General features: G+C 41.6%; 1 protein-coding gene across 3 annotated transcripts in view; it reads right to left on the bottom strand.

Annotated features, from left to right (window-relative positions):
* Nucleotides 1-20,403, bottom strand: part of GRIP1 (glutamate receptor interacting protein 1) — a 609,495-nt gene that overhangs the window by 83,709 nt on the left and 505,383 nt on the right. For all 3 annotated transcript variants that reach the window (XM_087814557.1, XM_016199615.2, XM_087814556.1), the window contains 2 exons: nucleotides 7,118-7,265; nucleotides 5,062-5,231 (listed from right to left, as the gene is read on the bottom strand). In XM_087814557.1, the coding sequence (XP_087670683.1) occupies nucleotides 5,062-5,231; nucleotides 7,118-7,265 (318 nt within the window). The remainder of the gene's footprint in view (nucleotides 1-5,061; nucleotides 5,232-7,117; nucleotides 7,266-20,403) is intronic.

The following is a 20,403-nucleotide window of genomic DNA, read 5'->3' as shown; positions in this document are numbered from 1 at the left end:
AATAATGAATTCTTAAAACATTTCACATGTTCACATATTTCCTTAAGATGCTATAAAATGTTAAGGAAGTTTATTTAAAATATTTGGCATCCTCTTATTTAAAAAATGTATATTGTGTTTCCATTCTAATTTCAGTATTGTTTAAATTTTATTTTCTACCCAGTGTTCTAAAGTATGACCAATATTATGTTTGTTACTATGTCGGAAAATTTTCATTTAACAATCTTAAAGAATTAAAAAATAACATGAACTTATATCACCTGCTGTCATGATTCGAATGTTAGATGCTCTACATGAGAATTATTTAACTATTTACTCATGCAGGGAGGTCAACTGCTCTGTAAGTATTTAAAGGAGGGTCATTTGGTAAGAGCTTGTTTTACCATCTGTGATACCAGTCTCATTGGCCACTTCGTAGGCTTTCTGGAAGGAGACAGTGCATGGAACATAAAGCACTAGAGCACGAACGGATCGCTGAGGGCTGAGGCCCACCTGGGTTTCCATTCTTGTTCCAGCCCTTCTTCTTTATCTAGTTTTGGCCAGTTACTCAGCCTCTCTAAGCCTCAGTTTCCTTATATACATTAAATGGAGATCAGGGAAGCATTTACTCCACAGGACAACTGTGAGAATTACGTATATAGGTGTTTAGCACAGTGCTGGTACACAGAATAAAAGCAATTGAGCTATTATTAATAATATTGATTTTGCCTATTTTCTAGCAACTTGCCAAAAAAATGAAGTACCTTTTAAAGGAAATAGATGTATCTCTCACTCAACAAATTTCATAGCCTCCATAATTTCATAGCCCTAACCCTTCTGGCTCTTTCCTTCTCCTCTGTTGCTCTTTCTAGTTTGGAGTCCATATCCCTCCCCACTATTCTAGTTTCGAGCCACCACCTGCTTCACCTAGACCACTGCCACTCCTTCATACCTACCTTCGGGTATCCACAACACAGGGTGATCTTTTAAACACATAAGTTAGATTATGCCACTCTCATTTAAACTACTTCAGCGGGTTACAATGACGGAGAGATTCAAATGTGACCCCTACTTATCTCTCCAGCTTCGTGTCCTATCATTCCACCATCACTGGCTGTTTCAGCCACACTGGTCTTATGTTTGTTTGGAACACAAGCCAAGTTGCCTCCTGCCTCAGGGCCTTTGTGCTTGCTATTCTTTCTGCCTCTGATGTTCTTCTCCCAGCTGTCTGCATGGCTGGCTCCTTCTCATCCTTCAGGTCCCAGCTCAGGCGCCACCTCCTCAGAGAAGCTGTTGCTGACCTCGGTGGCTGAAGTAGCTGCCTTCTCCTACACTATTCCATTACTGCTTTATATTCTTCACAGCACTTATTACTGTTTGAAATAGCTTCACTTATTTAATATACTTTTAATGTTTGTCTCTTTATACTAGAAGCCCATGAGGATAGGAATCTGCTTTGCTGTCTTGCCCACTAGATGTACTGTAGCAACTTTAACAGTGCCTAGCACATAATGACTGATGAGTGAGTGAATGAATGGGAATATCAGCCAGTGTCCACGTCTACACTGCAGCAGCATTTTCCTTGTGATAAAGTGTGGCAAGGGAAGTCCCTCAGAGATTCTCCTCCACCATCCTTATTCTGCTTCGCGGTGTACGAAACGATTTTTCATGGCAATGTGCAATCATTGCTGGGCCAGGTGAATCGACACCCGCAGCCGTTTCTATTTTACTCTTTACCGAGTATTGCCTGTGCTTCCCATGAAGTATAGCGAGTGGACTTCAGAATTCTAAACTACATTTTTGATCCGGTTCTTTATGGATGGAGTACTTGGAAAATAACTGGGAATTTTTTGGGACTGTCAAGCCCAATTCATAAATTGATAAGGAAGATAATATTGACCACCTATTATGTACCTAGCACTGTGTCAATTATTGCAGGCAGGTTAAATGTAAGTAATCACCTTTACCTAAATTTTCAAGTATTATTGGGGACTAATGCTTCATTTGTATGAAATAATTGAGACATAAATAATATAAAATAATGCACAAAATTGCATCCCATGGAAAATGAATACAAAAAGTGTTGAATGTAGGCCAGAGAAGACAGCTCCTGCCTATTTTGAATGTACACAGTAAATCTATTCTGTTTTATGGTGGTGTACTTGATAGTCATATGTTAGGCAAGTATTTCAGGAGTTTAAAAATAAAATGTTACATTTTTGGCACACTTTCATTTTGCAAAAAATTCATATACAGTCTCCCATTTAATGGTCCATTTCTGTTATTATTATAACAGAAAACTTTTACTGAATGCTTGCTAAGTGCTTTCCCATAGATTCTCTCAGACAGTGTTCTCAATATAACTGTGAGGTAGGTATTACTATAACACCCATTTTACAGAAGAAAAAACTGAAGTATAGAAAAGTTGGGTAACTTGCTTAAGGTCCCAAATGGTAGAGCCATAATTAAAGGTCTGGGACTCTGACTCTAGAGTCCCTTCCCTCAGCCAAAGTACTATCTATATTGCCTCTGCCTTTGGGTGTTCCGAAGTGCTTTGCTACAGATAAATACATAGTGAAAATACAATGCTGTTCCCATCATTCCCTGGTGACATCACTGCTGAAGTCTTAAGAGGTATCTGGCATGGAGTTGTCTGTTTTGCTCTCTGATCGCACCCCCTTGCCCTGGCTGGGGCCTCTGAGGGTACAGGCAATAGCAGCTCTGGCGGTGGCTCCTGGAGCTCACAGATGCACATCCTCTCGGCAAAGACTACGTCAGACCTGGCAACTGTGCTCACATTTCCCTCCCCCAGTCTCAGTTTCCCTCAATTATGATAATGTCTCCCAAAGACCCTCAGTGGGAACAATTTCTAACCTCGTTGAAAACTCATTCTCGTTGGTTTTTTTTTTTTACCAGCAAACTGCACAGTTAGTCTGATTTGTAGTTGATGTGCCTCTTTCTATGTTTCATGAAAACATTGTGGTACATGCTCTGTTGCTAAGCAAAATTTGGAAAATGTATCTCCATTCACCCATGGGATGAAAGACATGCTGTTCAGGCATCAGAGGTCTTGAAAAAATAACCAGAACTTTCTTGTGGAAAAAGTGTAAAACTATGTAAGCCACTATATACAAAAACAGAAGTATGAGAATTATAAACACCATAATTTTTGTTTTTTTCCTTCATAACTGTGATTTAATTATGTTTCAGAGCCAATATTAATTTCCTCTTGGAAATGCAAATCTGATTTTAATGTAAAGTGTAGGGAGCGGCTTATATGCTAGATAAGGAAGATGGTGAACAATTTTCAGCAAAAGTGGCTGATATAGTCAGAAATGAGAATTCCTTAAGTTATCAGTTCCCTGATAAATCGTAAATGACATCACAGTTTCCACAACAAAGAAAAAAAAATTTGCTCTTGATCTCCATATATTTCAGTGTATAAATTCATTTTCCCAAATTGTCTTGGCAGGTAAAAATATTATTTCAGAAGTTGGAAACAATTTAACTATTTATGATTTGTAAACAGGGCAAATAAAAAAGCAGAAAAATTAGGCTGCTAAGGACAATGACATTTTTCAAGAGTCCGTTAAACATTTCTGATTCACTGACATCAGAATTTACCAAATAAAATCCTGTGATGAAAAAGCACTCCACAGTGTACACTCTTTTACCTACTGTGCTCCAAATCCAATGACAGTTTCAGATTAATTTAGAAGAAATTTACAGCTCTAGAAACTGTGCAGGCAGGAAAGGCTCACGGGACAGGAGCGGGTGGCACTCCCAAGGACTGCGCCCCCGGAGCTCCTCCTCACTGCTGTTCAAACGAGGCGAGTTTCTTTCATAACCGGCCCATGCTGCATCGTTTCTCTACTCCAATGTATAAAATTAAAATCTGATAAAGGTAATGCCGTACTAGAGATTTTCATTAGCTCCAGGGCTGCCTAAGCTCCATTTAATTAAAAACAGATGCATCCAGCTGACTCATTCAGTATGAAAAATTTTTTTTCCAAACTGTGGCAAGTGCAGTGTGCTTTAGAAAGTGGGAGACACGTGATACAAATGACCTCCTCATAAGCAAAATAACAATTCCACAGAAAATTATTCTCTTTCTCTAAACACACAGGAATGAGTTCCTCATCTCTTGGCACCCTGAAGGCCCTAGTGAGGCTTCAAGGAATTGATTTCAAGGAATGAAAAGGAGGATACTTGGCTTAAGGAAAAGGGTGGAGGAGGGGTTGGAGCAAAGGCCCCACTGGCGACTCTTCATTTGATCTTGGGCTCCAAGTACTTTTTCTTGCACCAGGTTTTGTTTAAAGATGCCCAGGTGGATGGTATATACAGGGTGGAGTAAAAGTAGGCTTACAGTTGCGAGTACATGAAACAGAGTGAATTTCTGTATTATTACTAATTAATGATTGCATTATTTTACGAACAACTGTAAACCTACTTTTGCCCACCCTGTAAATACTCGGCAGGCAGATCTGCGACCATCGGGGTGCTGAGACCGTCGACTCCCTCAGCTGCCACTTGCTACTGGGTGACAGCAGAAAACAGTAGGATCCTCTCAGGGAAGGTATCTGGTCAGAAAGGCTGTTCTCCATCCCAAGAAATATACTACTCTGGCAAACAGACAAAATGTAGAGAAAGAGAACTCTTCATACAACGATTTCCCCCCAAATGTGTGAAGGTTCTGCTATTAATACCCACTTTATAACTATTAAAAAAGGGAAGTTTTACTATTTGCCTTCACTGTCCTTCAACTAAGAGTGGAAATTCAACATAATAGTGCATCAGATTACTTCCCTTCCCTCCACACTCAATTTGCACCAAAGGCTTTTTTTAAAAAAATCACATATTATTACTAGCCTGAACATTCTTGGAAACGTTCTCGAACAATGTTTCTTTGCTCAATTTGGGGCTCTCCAGTGAAGGACAAGTGTCTTGGCAAAAGAGAGTCAGAGGCTGAAGATTAGTAAACAATGCTGCTTGGAAAGAAATGATAAAGGCAGAATCAGACTCAGGGTCTTCCTAACTCTGCTGGGAGAAGGTAAGGAGACTGATCCACATGGGGCCTCTCACCGTGGTCGGGCCCCTTCAGAGCCAGGCGCGTCTGGTGATGGGGGAGGATCTCGAGCTTGACCTGGTCGGTGGCGTTTGCCAGGAACTGGGTGGCCTCGGCCAGCGTGCAGTACTCCATGCTGGTGCCGTCGATGGACAGGATGTGATCGCCCACGTGCAGGGCGCCGCATCTACCGGGGGGGAAATAAAACGCTCATGCTCTTCCTCTTTGGAACATGACTTTCATGCCCTTCATAGTTATAATTTCAGTTTCCATTTACATAAAATAAAATAAAATTGGAGTGTTACAGGAAACACCATCTGTCAAATGCTAAGTACCTATGAATAGGAATGTAAAACCTTGTAGAAAATACAGAAAAACTCAGGGAAAATGCTTTTCTCTTGTCCTTTGAAAACAATCAATCAATTATTTTGGATTAATGGTGCCGAATGTTGAGGGGAAGTGAGCAGGACAGGGAAAAAAAAATGTTTTTCTTGACTTTTTTCTGTGATTTTTCCTCCTAGGTTTTTCTGTTTATAAATATGAGTTGGTGAATTTTCAGAATGTCGAGATGTGACTCAGAGAGTTGGAACAGGGTCATTTACAGCTATTTTATGTGTGAAAGGGAATAACTGGGGGAGATTCAGCTCATGCTTTCTCGGAATCCTTTCACACGAGCTCCCAGATCACCAGTCTTTATCACTGTGTTTTATTTTGCTGTTTTAGAGTTAAACACTTATTAGTACAAAAGTTCTCGAAGATGATGGAAATTACGCAGGAAGTGATAAAACGAGGCCTGAGTGCTGAGGGCGGGGGAAGCTCTGGGGCAGGGCTGGCTGCGACATCTTGTTGAACTCAGGAGCTTGGCTGCTGGATGAGTTGCCAAAAGCAAGCACAGCAGTCAGCATGCCCACGTACCAGTCAGGCGGACAGCTCCTTAGACTGGCTACCCCTGCGGAATGGGAAAAACAGGGAGGAAATGACAGCACCCTGCACCCCTGAACTGGAGGACACCCCTGATCAGTGGCCCTCATGGTTAAAGGACTGGATGTAGGGTAAGACGACAGTGGAGCTGCAGACTGACCACTACAGGGGTGGCTGCAGGTCATGGCATCCCAGTCAGAGGTGTACCAGGCCCAGGGAGGGCATATGGAGAAGGGGCTGAAGACATGCAGAGTGCACTGGGCATCCAGGTATCTAAAAATGTCCACAGTGAGAACAGTCTGCTTCTCAAGACAAAAGCATTGCAAGTCTTCTCTCCCATCTAAAAATATAATTTTTAGATGTGGATGTACTTGGAGTGCTTCAGCTATGGGAAGTGGGGGTTTTCTTACCAGAAGCTGTAAAATAATTTATTAGGTGGTCAAGTCATCTTTTTTTATCCCTCTTCTAACTTGTAAGTCTAAAATATTAGTTAGGAAAAGGAATTCAGGATAAAGGACTTCCTGTTTTTACTGTCATAGGAATGAATGATGTTTCCAGGGACCCTTGAAGATTGTGGAACCCTAAGATTAACGTAGTATAACAATAGGACTTTTCTCTAAAGATTTTGTAATTTAAAAAAATAATTTTATTTCTTTAAGAAAAAGGAATGAAGTTTTATGGTGGCACAACCGAATTGTCAACAGCCAGGGCTTCTCTGCATGGGGGATAATAAAGTTCTGCTCAGCTAGCCTCGCCCCAGGACACAGTGGAAAACTTGCTCAGCTTGACTTTTTTCTTTTACATTTTTAAAGGCTACACCAAACATTTGGATGAGGTGTCATTATATCATGGGGTAGCTGATACAATTGGCAAATTTTTAAGCCCTAGAACAGTAACTTGTTTTCTAAAGAAACTTGTATAAATTGGCAGGAGAGCTGTATTTTATTGTGTGTAGATGTGTGTATGTATATGAATATGTATTACATATGTGTGTGTATATGCACACACACAGACACACAGGGGTGAGCAAAAGTAGGTTTACAGTTGTGAGTGACATTCTTTTGAGTTAATAAAGGCTGTTGTAATAACCATCACCTGCATGCCTTTTTCCATATGAAGTTTTGAAAAGCTGGCACTTCCTATGGCACTCACCTGTCTGCAATACTTGCAGATTTGATTTTGTCTATGACAATGACCTGCTTGTTACAGCACATCGAGGTAGTAAGGGCCACCCCAAGGCTGGCACCAGGAGTTTTGGCAACTTCAACTAGTAATGGCCCGGATGCTGTTGCCACAGAATCTATGAAAGAACAAATTTCAGAAAACAAAACAAAATGAAACAAATAAGTAAACAGACACACACACACAAAATGGACAATGTTCAGTCTGATATTGGTCTATTGATTTTATCACTGAACCTTAGATTTTCCTCCAAGTAATATCCGCACGGCCAGTGGTAACTTCTTAGGGCATCTCTTAGGACACCTGTTCTAGGTGTACACGTTTATCTCTTCAATTAAATGTGAAGTTTCATGTCAGTTGGGATAAGTTCTGTGTATCCGTATGCCCTCTTCATCACTTGGTAGCTACAGTGCCTGGCACATACTCAGGTCTCTCAATAAATATTTTCAAATTAATTAATTCAATAAACATCTTTGCGCCTACTATGGATAGATGGATGGTTGGAAGAAAGGAAGGAAGGTAGGGTGGGAAAAAGAGAGAGAGGGAGAATGGGTGCCAGGATGGATGGATGAGAGATAAATGGGTGATGTCTTGAATTAGCCACATAGCAGGAATGTGTACACTAAGTTGAATTCGTAAATCCATTGGGTCTTTTCTTATTCTATAGCTGAGTTAGGGTCACCTCTCCCTCCGGAGTGACTTTACACTTGCCTTAGTCTTGCTTTGGAACCCTCTGCATTCCCTCAGCTCCTGTTCACCCTTGGGGACTCACAGTAAACATCACTTCCCTGGGAAGCCTCCCCTGATTCATGGTTTGGGGAGATGCCTCTCTGTGCGCCCACAGCCTGCTCTGTCCCTGCTGCCTAGCACACACCTCACTGTTTCTTAAAAGCCAGTGTGGATTACATGCCTCTGTCCTCGCCAGACTGCAGGCTTGCTGTGAAGGCAGAGACTCTGTCTCGTCGATCACAGCATCCTCAGTGCCTGGATAACGATGGACACAGAGGAGGCGTGCAATAAATAGTTGTTGAATGAACGTATGAATGAATGAGAGAACTCATGAAGTCATTTAAAGCTCAGAAGAGGTGGGGGCCATACAGGAAAGAGCCCCGGACATAGAGTTAAAATATCTGCATTTGATTCTTTTTACACTATTTTGGTCATGATGCTTCAGGCAAATTATTAAAACCTTCTAAGTCTGCTTGTTTACCTATAAAATGGTATCTTTTCCTCAGTGTTTATTACAATGAAATCTATATGCAGTTAAACATTTTGTAATTGGCAAAGTGCTATATATAACATTATTGTTATTGATCTATTATGACCTCAAGCCTTGAGTCATCTCATTTTTCAAGGCTGTATATTGCTCTGTAATATTTTTTTTTATTTTCTACTGCTCTGGTGCTTGAGACTTCATTAACACAACGCTGTCTTTGCAATTACAGCTTATCACCAAGGTGCCACTCAGACACAGTGAACCAGGGAGTCAATCCTCCATTTGCTGGGGCTCAGGCAGAACGCACCGAATCATGGAGATGACAGTTCCATGAAGAGAGCCTTTTTCAGTCTGAGATGAAATAACATATTTCTTAAATGAGGTAAAGACAGAATATTCATGCCAGCAACATTCATAACTCAGTGCTAAGGAAAGGATTTTTGTATGTTATGTTCCTTAAATGATTGGTGATATTAAAATAATTTAATCCTAAAAAAAAGAAATAATTTGCCCTGGCAGGTGTGGCTCAGTTGGTTGAGCATCGCCCCATGCAACGAGAGGTCTGTGGTTCGATTCCCAGTCAGGGCACATACCCGGGTTGTGGGCTCGCTCCCCAGTAGAGGGTGTGCAGGAAGCAGCTGATTGAGGTTTCTCTCCCATCGATGTTCCTCTCCCCCCCCTTCCTCTCTCTCAAAAATCAATAACAACATGTTTAAAGAGAGAAGCAATTTGCTCCTAAAATGGTTGGGAGACCATTAAGGCCTGTGTCTCTTCCTGCCCGTTCCAGGGCAGAGTCATTGCCGATAGCTGGGGAGAGCCAAAGGCTTTGGTCTACTAAGAGGACTTTTTGGTTCCGCAGCTTCACGGCTATAATTTTCCCCATTATATTATTACTAACTCCCAGAGTTTGTTTCCAACCTAACTCTCCAGTGGCTGCTAGCCTCTGGTCCCGCTCACCTTGCTGTGTGAATTGCCTTCACCTAGGGGTTTATGGTGAGTGGTCCCCATGCCTATAATCAACAGTGGTTTGCTGTCACCTGCCTCACTCGGGACCCCCTAGAAAGAATTCTGGTCAGTCCCTGCAGCCCTGTTTTAGTCCTTCCATCATGAGGGTAGTCGATTCTGCCCACCTCTCAACTCTAACAGCCCGAGTTCTGCTGACCCGCGTGCACACGGCCTGATGTCTCCAGCTCGGCCCCAGAAGCTGTCTTCCTCCTTGAGCACGGTGCCCCTGGGACCTCTCCTCCTGCTCAGGTCGAGTCTGGCCCCCCAGGGTGTTTGCTACACTACCTTTAGAGAACGTTAGAAGGCCTAATTTTAGAAGGACTAATTTCCCAAATGACTTCCCATAGACTTGTTGAATTTTAATAGAAAGGCTTGTGAGGTGACAATCGCGTATGTTCTCCCACCTGGTTTTCTCATGTCTAAAGATAAACTTATTTGGCTTAACAGATGAAAGTAATGAAGTTTCTCTGTTATTTGCTAACTTACTCTCTTACAAATTACAGAAACTGATAGTTGTTCCCTGGTATCCTGTCATTCCTTCTTTCTTCGGTAATAAGCTTCCTAAGTGTTAGCTGAGCAAATGGCTGTGGAGCTAAGAACAGCATTTCCCAGACTCCTTTGCAGAAAAGTGCAGCCTGTGACTAAGCTCCTGTGAATGGGAAGTGAGTGGAAGTGAGTTGTGACCCATTCTGGACGTGCTCTTAAAAAAGTGGCCGTGCCCTCCTCTACCTCATTTCCCACTTCTTGCGGTTGCAATGCGTGCCCGGAACTGGTGAGCCATGTTCACCCACGCAGGCAAGGGCACGGGGCCGCGGCACAGAGGAAGCGCAGGTTCCTGGAACCCTATCTCCAGGGACTGCTTCGCCACCCAGGAAATAAACAAAGGCCCTGCACCTTGAAACCATGAAGAGATGCGAATGCCCTGGGGGCCCGGGAGAAGACGCTGTGTGGCCCTAGGAGAGTCTGCCAGGCGGGCTTAACTACAGGGGACCCTGAGCCAACCATGAGACTGACAGTTGCACAGAACCACGGAGCCGAAGATGCTTATTAAGTCCTAGTAAGAAACAGATGCTACACCCAAGTTAGGATAATTTGAGGAAAGTGTAATAAGGGGCCATTTAGAAAGGTGTGTAAGGTTATAGGGAAACCACAAGGGATAATGCAATATTCCAGGGCCAGCAACAGGGCACCACGCGCCACTAGGCCGGAAGAGGCAAAGGGTAGAGCTGTTAGTGGAACCAGGGTTCAGAAAGGGGCTACCTGACAGGAGCTGGAAGCTTCTGTCAAAGGATGCAGCCAGCCCTGGTGATCCATAGGACAAAGCCAGGGAATCACATCCTACGTCACTGTCCCCCTCCCTCTGATCTCCTGCCATGATTCCCTATTAGCTGAACCCAGAAGGAGCCAGAAGGCATGAGAGCCCATCATGCAGGCCAACCGGTCATGGCAGAGTAGCATAGAAAAGGGTAGTGAGTGGCTCTGAGGGCAAAAGGAAGGATATCTTTATTTGTATACATCTCCACTCAACTTCTTTCCACAAAAGCCTGGAGGCTGCTTGCTTTAAACAAAATATGCAGTATAAGGAAATAATAAGGAAGAAGAAAAAGTGACTGTACATGCCTTGCCCACAAGAGTTAATAGAGAATTACAAAAATAACTGAACTATAGGTAAATCCACAGGGACAGAAAGTAGATTAGAAATTGCCAGGGGCTGGGGACAGAGTGACTGCTTAAGTTTTGGAACTAGACAGAGGTGATGGTTGTGCAACATTGTGAATGTACAAAATGCTACTGAATTATACACTTTAAAGTGATTAATTATATGAATTTTGCTTCAATTAACAAAATATGACTCTGACCTTCTGGAAACCAAGACATAAAAGGAAACATGATCAAATAAGCAGTTGTCACTGCTGGAAAGGAGAACATCCATCCTACAATGGACACAAAGATTCTTCAAGCAGAGGGCACTAAGTATATATCTCTCCCCTGGGTTTTATATATAGTAAATGCTGCTAACTGATGAATGGGTTATGTTCTCAGCACAATTTTATAATAGGCTGCAAGAGTTGGTTTCCAATGGCTATTCCTTCATCAAGGTTGAGGCATAAGATTAAAAAGCAAATCAGTGATGATGTCTCTGTAATGGGACAAGCTAATGCCACAGCCAACTTGATCTAAAGACAGAGCCTAGGGCGGACTGACCAGATGTCTCTCTGGGGATCTTTCCTAGATATCAATCTGTTCCCTCACTTAGGCTTCCAACAGAAGCTGGATATAAGACAGTTTAAGAAGGTCCCCTGTGATGAGACCCTGGTATGCTGGCATTTTTATATGCATGACTGAGACCACATCCAAAAGCTTTGGACATCAGATGAATCAGCGGCAGGATTAATGTGCTATCAGGAAGCGGGAGAAGCCTAACTATGTTCTTGAAGAACAGAAGATCACCCACCTCACGTTCCCACAGAGCAGGGCTTGCTAAGTCTTCAGGCTAAGTCACCATTCCTGCAACAGCAGGAATTTAAAACATACCTTTATTGAGTGCTAACTGTATACAGGGAACATCAGAAGGTGCTGGGGGCTCGTAGATGAAAATGTACTATCCTTTCCTTCCAGTCACCCCTTGAGGCCCCTTGCAGAGAAGGTGGAGGAGTAGGACTCCTGGGTTTCATGGTGGAAACTTATTCTGTTGAACCTCATGAAGTTTCTAGTTACTTTTTTTTAAAATGGCAAGACACCAAATGTTTGCAATCTTCTGCCCCTCCCCCCGAAATGAAATCTTTAACCTAGTAGGGTCAATGTACTTATAAAAAAATACTGGGTTATCGAATAGGATATGACTTCCAGGTTTCTAGGAAAATTACTCTAGCATGGCAAAAGATCCACAGAAGGTGGCTGAAGTTCCCTGTCCATAGGACTACCTATAGAATGGCAATTTTTATTACCAACTATCTACAGTACATAACAAGGGGATGGCAGTGACAGTGAGACCTGAGTAGGCTGAGCATGGTGAGCTGCGGTGGTTGGGATGAGTACATTCGCTGAGACAGAATTTGATCCGAATGTCTCTCTGCTGCCTTTATTTTAATGGGCTCTCGGAAAACAACAAAACTATTTTAGCAAGTACTGCTTTCCACATTACCCATGTCGCAGTTACTTTCTGCATCACAGAAGGAGATCTACAAATGTTAACGTCTAATGATCATTAGCCTTTTCTGGCAATTGCTTTCCATAATAAATGTTTCCCCAAAATAACATCAAGAAGCTCATGCTGCCTGTGGTATTAAGTCTATTTCCCTAGCTGCCACCCGATTTCATTCTCAGAGGGCCTTATGAAAAGTAGGAGTCCCAAAGCCCTGGCTTTATTCCAGGACATCTAATAGGATACATAGGAAAAGAAAAAGCCAGCAGACAGGGTGGATGAATGGGGCACTTATTTAAGAAAGTGCAAGAGAAAAAAATGGAGTGTGTCAAAATGAGAAAAATAAACAGAAGAAAATTCAGGAAGAAATAATCAAGAACCCATCCCCTGACAGAAGATTAGTTTATGCTGCTGAAGTGAAGCATGGTTGAAAAAAATGGATCATGCAGATATAAATTCTTCATGGTTAAAGATGCCTTAGTCATTAAGATATGTGCACCACACCGAAGCCCTTGCATGCTGTGTTGATTTATAGGCTACATAATTACATAAGATACGCTGATGGCTGTTTGCATGGGAAACACACTGGATTTTTATTTTGTTAATCAGTTTCCCACTCTGAGCCCTGCATTTCAATCAGAGTACAAGGCCTGATTAGAGCCTCCCAGAGGGTGGCAGAGAGACTATGTGTGATCATATTAGCTTCTCCTGCCCTGTATTCCTTCAAATAAAGAGTACCTTTGGGGGGCTTTTCAATGTACCCATTAGTTAAAAGTATTTTTATTAGTGATAGTTTATTCATACAATGCTACTAATAATTTCAACCCTTTTAAGATGAGCTAAACTTCAATAAAAAATTTTGTTAACGTTTTAAAAAACTGCCAATTTATTTTTTTGTCTATTGAAATATACTTGGGAAATATTCCGATACTACAAAAAGTATACCCTGCATGTTCAAGTGAGCTTTATCTTAAATCCTAAGTTTTTCCTGGGGAGTTAAAGGAGACAACATGGTCAGTTACTGCATTGTAGGAAGAGTCCAAAGCAAGTGACACTCCGCAATATGTCCCATGGCAACTTGAAGTTGGCTAAAGCATGACTGGTGATTAACTTTCATTCCCTTCAGTAGGCTCACGCGAATCATTCTATTAACGTTGGAATATCTTCTATTCCTCCATGCCACCGCCCTTTTTACAGGACAGATTTTTTTATGTTGTAGCCTGCTTATTGGGGTACAATGTGTTTTAAAATTTTATTGAAGTAAAAGAAACATTCAGAGAAATACATACATCGTAAGTCGACAGCTGATAAATTTTCATGAACTGAACAATCTGTGTAATCACACCCTGACCTAGAAATAAAACATCAACCAGCATCAAAGCTTCCCCCTCCCACATACTCCTGTAAATCACTCCCCTGTCCCATGGGTAACCACTCTTGACTTTTAACAGCATAGGTTAGTACTGTTTACTCTTACACTTTAAAAAAAATAGACTCAGTTTATATCTGGCTTTTTTTGCTCGATATTGTGTTTGTGAGATTCACGCATACGGTTGGGGTGGTTTTAGATCATTCATCCTCACTGCTGTATAATATTCCACTGGGTGACTGCACCAGAATTGATCCATTCTACTATTTAGGTGTTTTCTGGTTTCCACCTGATACAAATATTGCTATGAACATTTTAGGTTGTCCTTTGGTGAACACAGGGATGCATTTCTGTGGGAGTCATGACCGGGAGCGGCATTGTTGGGCTGTACGCTATGAATACGTTCAGCTTATTCCTAAGAGTTGTATGAGTTTACCTTCCCGCCAGCAGGAAATGAGAGTTCTAGCTGCTCTCCATGCTTGTCACCTCTTCAGTCTTTCCTATTGTAGCATTCAGGTGGGTATGTAGTGGCATCACACTGTGGTTTCAGTTTGCATTTCCCTGATGACTAAGGTACCGAGCAACTTTTCATGGCTTATTGGCCTTTTGGATATCTCCTTTTATGAGGTGTCTGTTTAAGTCTTTGCCTCCCAATTTTCTATTAGGTTATCTGGCTTACTGATTTGTGGGAATTTAAAAAAAATTTTGATATGAGTTCTTTATTGGATATATGATTTGCAAATATATTTCCAAGCCTCTGTGTGGCTTACCATTTCAGACTCTCAATGGTATCTTTTGATTAAGAGATGTTCTTAATTATTATTGTTTTATGGTTAGTAGTTCATGTGTTCTGTTTAAGACACCTTTACTTACTATAGAGTCATGATGTTCTCTTATGCTTTTCTAACAGGCCTTATATTTAATTTTCATATTTATATCAGTAGCCCATCTGAATTGATTTCTATGTCTGGTGTGGGGTAGGATGACGGTATATTTTATCTACGTGGATATAACTGACCCATCATCATTTCCGAAAAGACCATTGTTTCCTCACTTCATTTTATCATCAGCTGTCATAAGCTAGATGACTATATATGTATAGTTCTGTTTCCAGACACTCTGTTCTATCGGTCAATCTGTCTGCTGTTCTTATGACAGCACCACACTGTCTTAAGGACTTCAGCTTTACCAGATCTTGATATCCGGTACGTAAGTGCTCTGGTTTGGTTGTCCTTCAAGACGCGTTGGCTCTGCCTGGCCCTTTGCAGAGTGATGTTTCACTGCGTATCTCGTTCAGAGGAAAACAGACCCAGTAACTAAGTAAGTGAAGGAGTTTAGGCCCCTGGCTAAAGGAATTACAATATATGAAATAACCATGTTAGGGTTTACATGGTAGGCTTCAGTATTCTATCTGATAGACTGACATAGTATTTATAGATGTTTAAACATGTTTTGCAGGATACTAATAAAAGTGTTCCAACTTAAATTTCTAGGGTTCTCATCTTGCCCCATGTAGAGAAATGATAGTTTTTAAACTTTTAAAAGAGAGACTTAAAAAAGTCAGGTCACAAAATTTCTTAAAGAAGTTTCTGAGCTCGGACACGGTGACTTGGCACACACGCTGTAGACAAGGCCATGTCCCTTACCACACAGGCTCCGGAAGCTTCCATTCCCATGTCAGTGCTAATGTGGACGCATTTTAAAAAGGGCATAATCCTGTCTGCCAGGAGCAAACTTTTGGAAAACTCACAACATGTATGTCCTATTTGCTTTAAAAACTGTAAACAGTCCCATGAATCTGGCACTTAAGTGATCCGAATCAGTGGGAAAGTGGAAATACTGGCCACAGGGTGAACAGTCCTTTGCCCTGACTGTTGGAGAGACGTGGCATATACACAGGGCGCCGCATAATCATCATATTCCATATCATCGCTCTCCAGAAAGTCTCACTCCTCCGCGCTCTAAAAATAGTCCCTGTCAGGTCTTCCTGGGCTGGATAAGTGATCCGCACAGACGATAGCATGAATCTCCGTCAGGTTCTGCTGAGGCAGAGAAACTAAAGCAGGAGTAAGTGTCTGGCAGCCTGAGAAAGAATTCTTCCCACTCAGGGTCCTCGCCTCCCAGGGCTGGCAGGAAGGGCCAGGCAGGCCGGGCAGTGGCTCCCAGCAGATGCAGACTCTGGAATCCTGTGCTAGATTTGCTTTATGTTTACAGTTAAAAAAAAAAAAAGAAAAAAGTATCCTAGTTCTCGAGGATCCGGATCTGAAATAAGACAAATGAATAACAACCATGCAGACATCCTAAAAGCCAATTTACTTGTAAGTTGTCAAAAATATACTTAGAAATATTTAAAGCATCTATGTTCCAAATGACTTTGGGTTTTCACAGGAGGTAAACACAGTATTAAAAAATAAACACTGGGTAAGTGTACAGGTCTAAAGACATGGCTAGATTTAAAAAAAAGGAAAAAGAACTTGACCACTAGGTATTAAAACCACCAGCGCCTTGTCATTAAAGAAGCAAAGGAGGTCTGACCAGAGCAAACGCACTAAGAGCCCTGTCCCTGTGCCCCAAGCTTGGGCCAGTGTGACCACTGAGCGCTGGAGAGGAATAGCAAGCGTACAGTCCAGGGCCTTCAATCTTAGGGTCCTCAATAAATACTCATGTATTAATCATAAAACAGATGAAATTTATAATTGGAAATTCTGACATATAGCTGGAAGGGATAGAAAGTAAATTGGATGTTGGATGTCAAAATCAAAATCTAAAAAAAGTTTTGACAGGTTGGAGTGATGGGAGAATATTTAGAAATTATTATTTAGTAGGGTAGGTGATTATAGGCTTACATTTTTACTGTGAGTTATGCGACAGCCCTCTGGGATGGGCCTGGGCATTTTAAATGCCCTCTACGTGTTTCCAATGTGCAGTGCGGCTGGGGGCTCCTGCTTTAGGCTGCAGGCTTGGCTGGCCAGAGTAGTTTGTAATTAGAGGCATTCAAACAGAGCTTGGTAAAGAATGTTCCGAAGGGATCCCAGCGTTGGATACTGGTGGAAGTAAACCATGCTGGGATTCAGGATTGTGGTGTGCTACCAACCCTGGAGAACGCCATCTCTGTGGAGCCCACCTGCCTTCAGAAGCAAGTTTGAACATCCTACTTTCACCTGTTTGGTTGGGTTGGTCTTTATAGGCATCTGTTTCTTGACCAGATTTTATTTTTATTAATTAATTAATTAATTAATCTTTATTGCTGAAAGTATTACAGATGCCCCCCTTTCCCCCCATTGCCCCTCTTCTTGACTAGGTTTTAGATAGGGAGAGTACTCAAAAGTGAAAAGCAGCACTTTATGCCACTAAAGATAAACTACCACTAACAGAAATCGAAAGATCTTCTGAACTACTTCAAAAGACCGAAGTGGAAACGTCCCTAAACTAGTACACACAGCAGAAAGAAGAGCCAATCTGTTCTGTGGGAACTTGCGGCTCTGTGGAGTCCAAGTCCACATGTTTACAGAATTAAGGAAGCAGAGCACCTTTGCCAAAGGACAAGAGTTAACAGGCCCTTCATTCAGTTGAACACCCTTCATTCATGGAACTGTGATTTTGATGATGGCGCTATAATATCACTCGTGAAATCTGTATTACATTAAGGAGTGAACACAGACCCTACTTTAGGGGTACACTTGTGGTCTTTTCCTGGGGTATCTGTTCCTCTCTTCTCTTTGGAGACAAGCTAGATTCTAACACTTCTGGTTCATTACAGAAATCTGGGCTGCAAATGCTGTGCTGGGAAAATGTGAAGATGTCTCTGCGTATGGAGAGAGTAAAGAAAAAAAGGTAGAAGGATTCCTAGAAAATTATGCCTCACTCCCTTAGCTTTACAATAATTTGAATCAATAAAAATGCCTGGGTGATTAAACACCAGTGGATAATTAATTCAGTGTCTCACTTTCTTCCCTCTTCCTCAGAACTCTCTTAGGGTACTTAATGTTAAATGTTTGATGTTCTGGGATTTTCCTTTTTCTTGCTCAGTAATGCACTTAGGCCTAAAACAATTATATTTTAAATGATTAGATTTCACTTTTATTTTTAAGTACTCCCTGTAAGACTTTTATTTTTGAAAGACTATTCAATGCCCGAGTCTTCAATTTCAGAATCTTAAGTTTAGAACACACAAAGACGTATCCCATTACTTTTTCTGCTTTCAAAACTTTCATCCACACTTAAAACATTGTTTCATATACTGGCTATAATTACCCTCAGTCTTCTGTGGGTATATTATCAGATTTGTGAGGTCAATCTGGGTTTAATCCTAGGTTTAACACAACATGATGTGTGTGATACTGGACAATTTATGTAACCTCTTCAAGACAGTCACTTCATCTATGAGAAATAAGGATAGTCATGTACCTGTCACCGGGTTGTTATGACAATTAGAGTTAATAAAACGCATAGAGAACCTTGCACAGTGCTTGGCGGAAATTAACGAAACAAATTGTTCTCTTCTCTACCGTTTCTTGGGTTAAACTCAGGGCATGGTGATGCTGCTCAATTAATTTCCCAGTTGATATGAAAAATTTCTTTATTTGGTCAGAGAAAGCTAGAGAAGACTCAAGTAAAAACAAAAAAATTAAATTATTTAATTGCCCCAGCACGTTTAGTGTTTGCCTCTAGTAAGATGCAGTGATACTGTCCTCAAGAGAAAGCTGTAACAGAGAGAAAGGAGACCTGAAGGGGGAGCTAGATAGCCTTCTAGTATATCATGAATTAGATTTTCATGTGTCATTTTGCTTACTTAGCTTTAAGTGTTGTAAATGATTTCAATAGTACTCTTTCTGCAATTTCAAATTACCTACACTGCTATGGATTGAGTTTTATAACCTATAACTAGCGAATCCATTTCTTGGGCAAGATACTCAAAAGACATCAACACATGGAGCCTCTGAGCTACACAAATTATGAAAATTAAATTAAATTTTTTCACAGGTAAGATATTTAATATTCCTGCCAAATGATATCTTCAGCTTGACTGACCAAGCTAAGACCTATCTCAGGCACCCCGTATGCCCTCCCGAGGGTGAGAGTTCCGCTGGAAAGGCTGCCAAGCTTTTACCATAATTTTGCTTGGACAGTAAGACTTAAGTGAAGCAGATTCTGCAAGGTGAATGTGCTACTCAGCACAAAACTGCCTTTCAAGGAGCTCGACAGATAGGTTCAAGGTAAGGAAATCAATCACCTCTGAGAAGAGGCTCCAGAGCACCTGAAGCATGTCCCACAGTGGGAGACATCTCAGTAAAGTCTGTAACAAAACTACAAAGGATCTCTAAGGAGCAGGCAACCAACAGCGGTGAACCAAAGTGCACGAGACCCACAAAAGGCCAGGGGGATTTCCTAGGAGTGCAGCTGAAATATTACTTGAGTGTTTCACCCAATTCTTGTGAATTAATGATAAGCACTCCTTGCTACTCTCTGAGAGTGTGTGGCTTAGCAGCTGGAAACTTAAACATGCCAGGATGAAAGTCTCCAGTGGGCCAAAATGCCAAGTATCCATACTCTGCTTGTTTAAATAGATGACGCTTATCTGAAACCACTAGGGGTGGCTCAGAGAATCTTCCTTTTACCTGCACCTACAAGGCTCAGGCCTCTGTGGAAGGTATGGAATATGACAGGGTTTGGACAGTGAGTATGGCTGATACAATAGCTTTACATTCTTGATTGGCAGCAACAGCTGAAACTAAAGAGAAGCTGGGGATCCTCAAATGACCTACAGAACACCAAGCTTTCGACCAGCCAAGACACCACAGCAGGGCCCCTTTCAAAAGCCGGGTTATTAGGGGCTTAAATCATGAAGACTCATACTTGTTGCTTTGTTAAAACAAGGTCCTTCTAACATAAGAGGGCTGGACCCAGGGTAACACAGGCCACTTTCTACTCTGATCCCAGTACTTCCCAATCTTCAAAGAACCGAACAGAAATAATTGGTTGCTTGTATACCTTCTTGGGGGAGCTTAGCATATTTTCCAAAGTCTTGATCTCCAGGCTAACATTTACTATTAGAGTTTGGAGCTATGGTGTTTCTGAATCACTGGGAAGAGCTAGTGAACAACTGGCAGGAAACCAACTGTGAGTGTGGGCCAATGAGTGACGGAAACCCTTCCATGATGTTCTTGGGGATTCAGGCACCATGGTGCTTTTGTTTATGGCCTGGAGAAAATGCTTTTTGAAGGGAAGGAAGGGAAGTAGAGTGAATGGCAGGGGTGAGGGGAGAGAGGAGTGAAGGAAGGGAAAGGGGAAGAGAGGAGAGGGAAAGGAAGAAGGAATGAGTAAGAATATTTGAATATGAATATATATCGGCTATTTAAGCCTTTATTACATTTTTTACTACTATCTTTGGAGTTCTTCAGAGAAGAGTAAATATTTACCCTCAATTTAGCAAAACGCAGTGGACTTAGTGCTTTTAAGCTCTCTGCATTTCACTCATTCAACAAATATTTTATGTGCATCATTTTTTGGTATGTTGCGCG

This window comes from Miniopterus natalensis, chromosome 2 (assembly GCF_054644295.1).
Source record: "Miniopterus natalensis isolate mMinNat1 chromosome 2, mMinNat1.hap1, whole genome shotgun sequence".
NCBI classification, from domain to species: domain Eukaryota; kingdom Metazoa; phylum Chordata; class Mammalia; order Chiroptera; family Miniopteridae; genus Miniopterus; species Miniopterus natalensis.
This window is presented reverse-complemented; position numbering and strand designations above follow the sequence as displayed.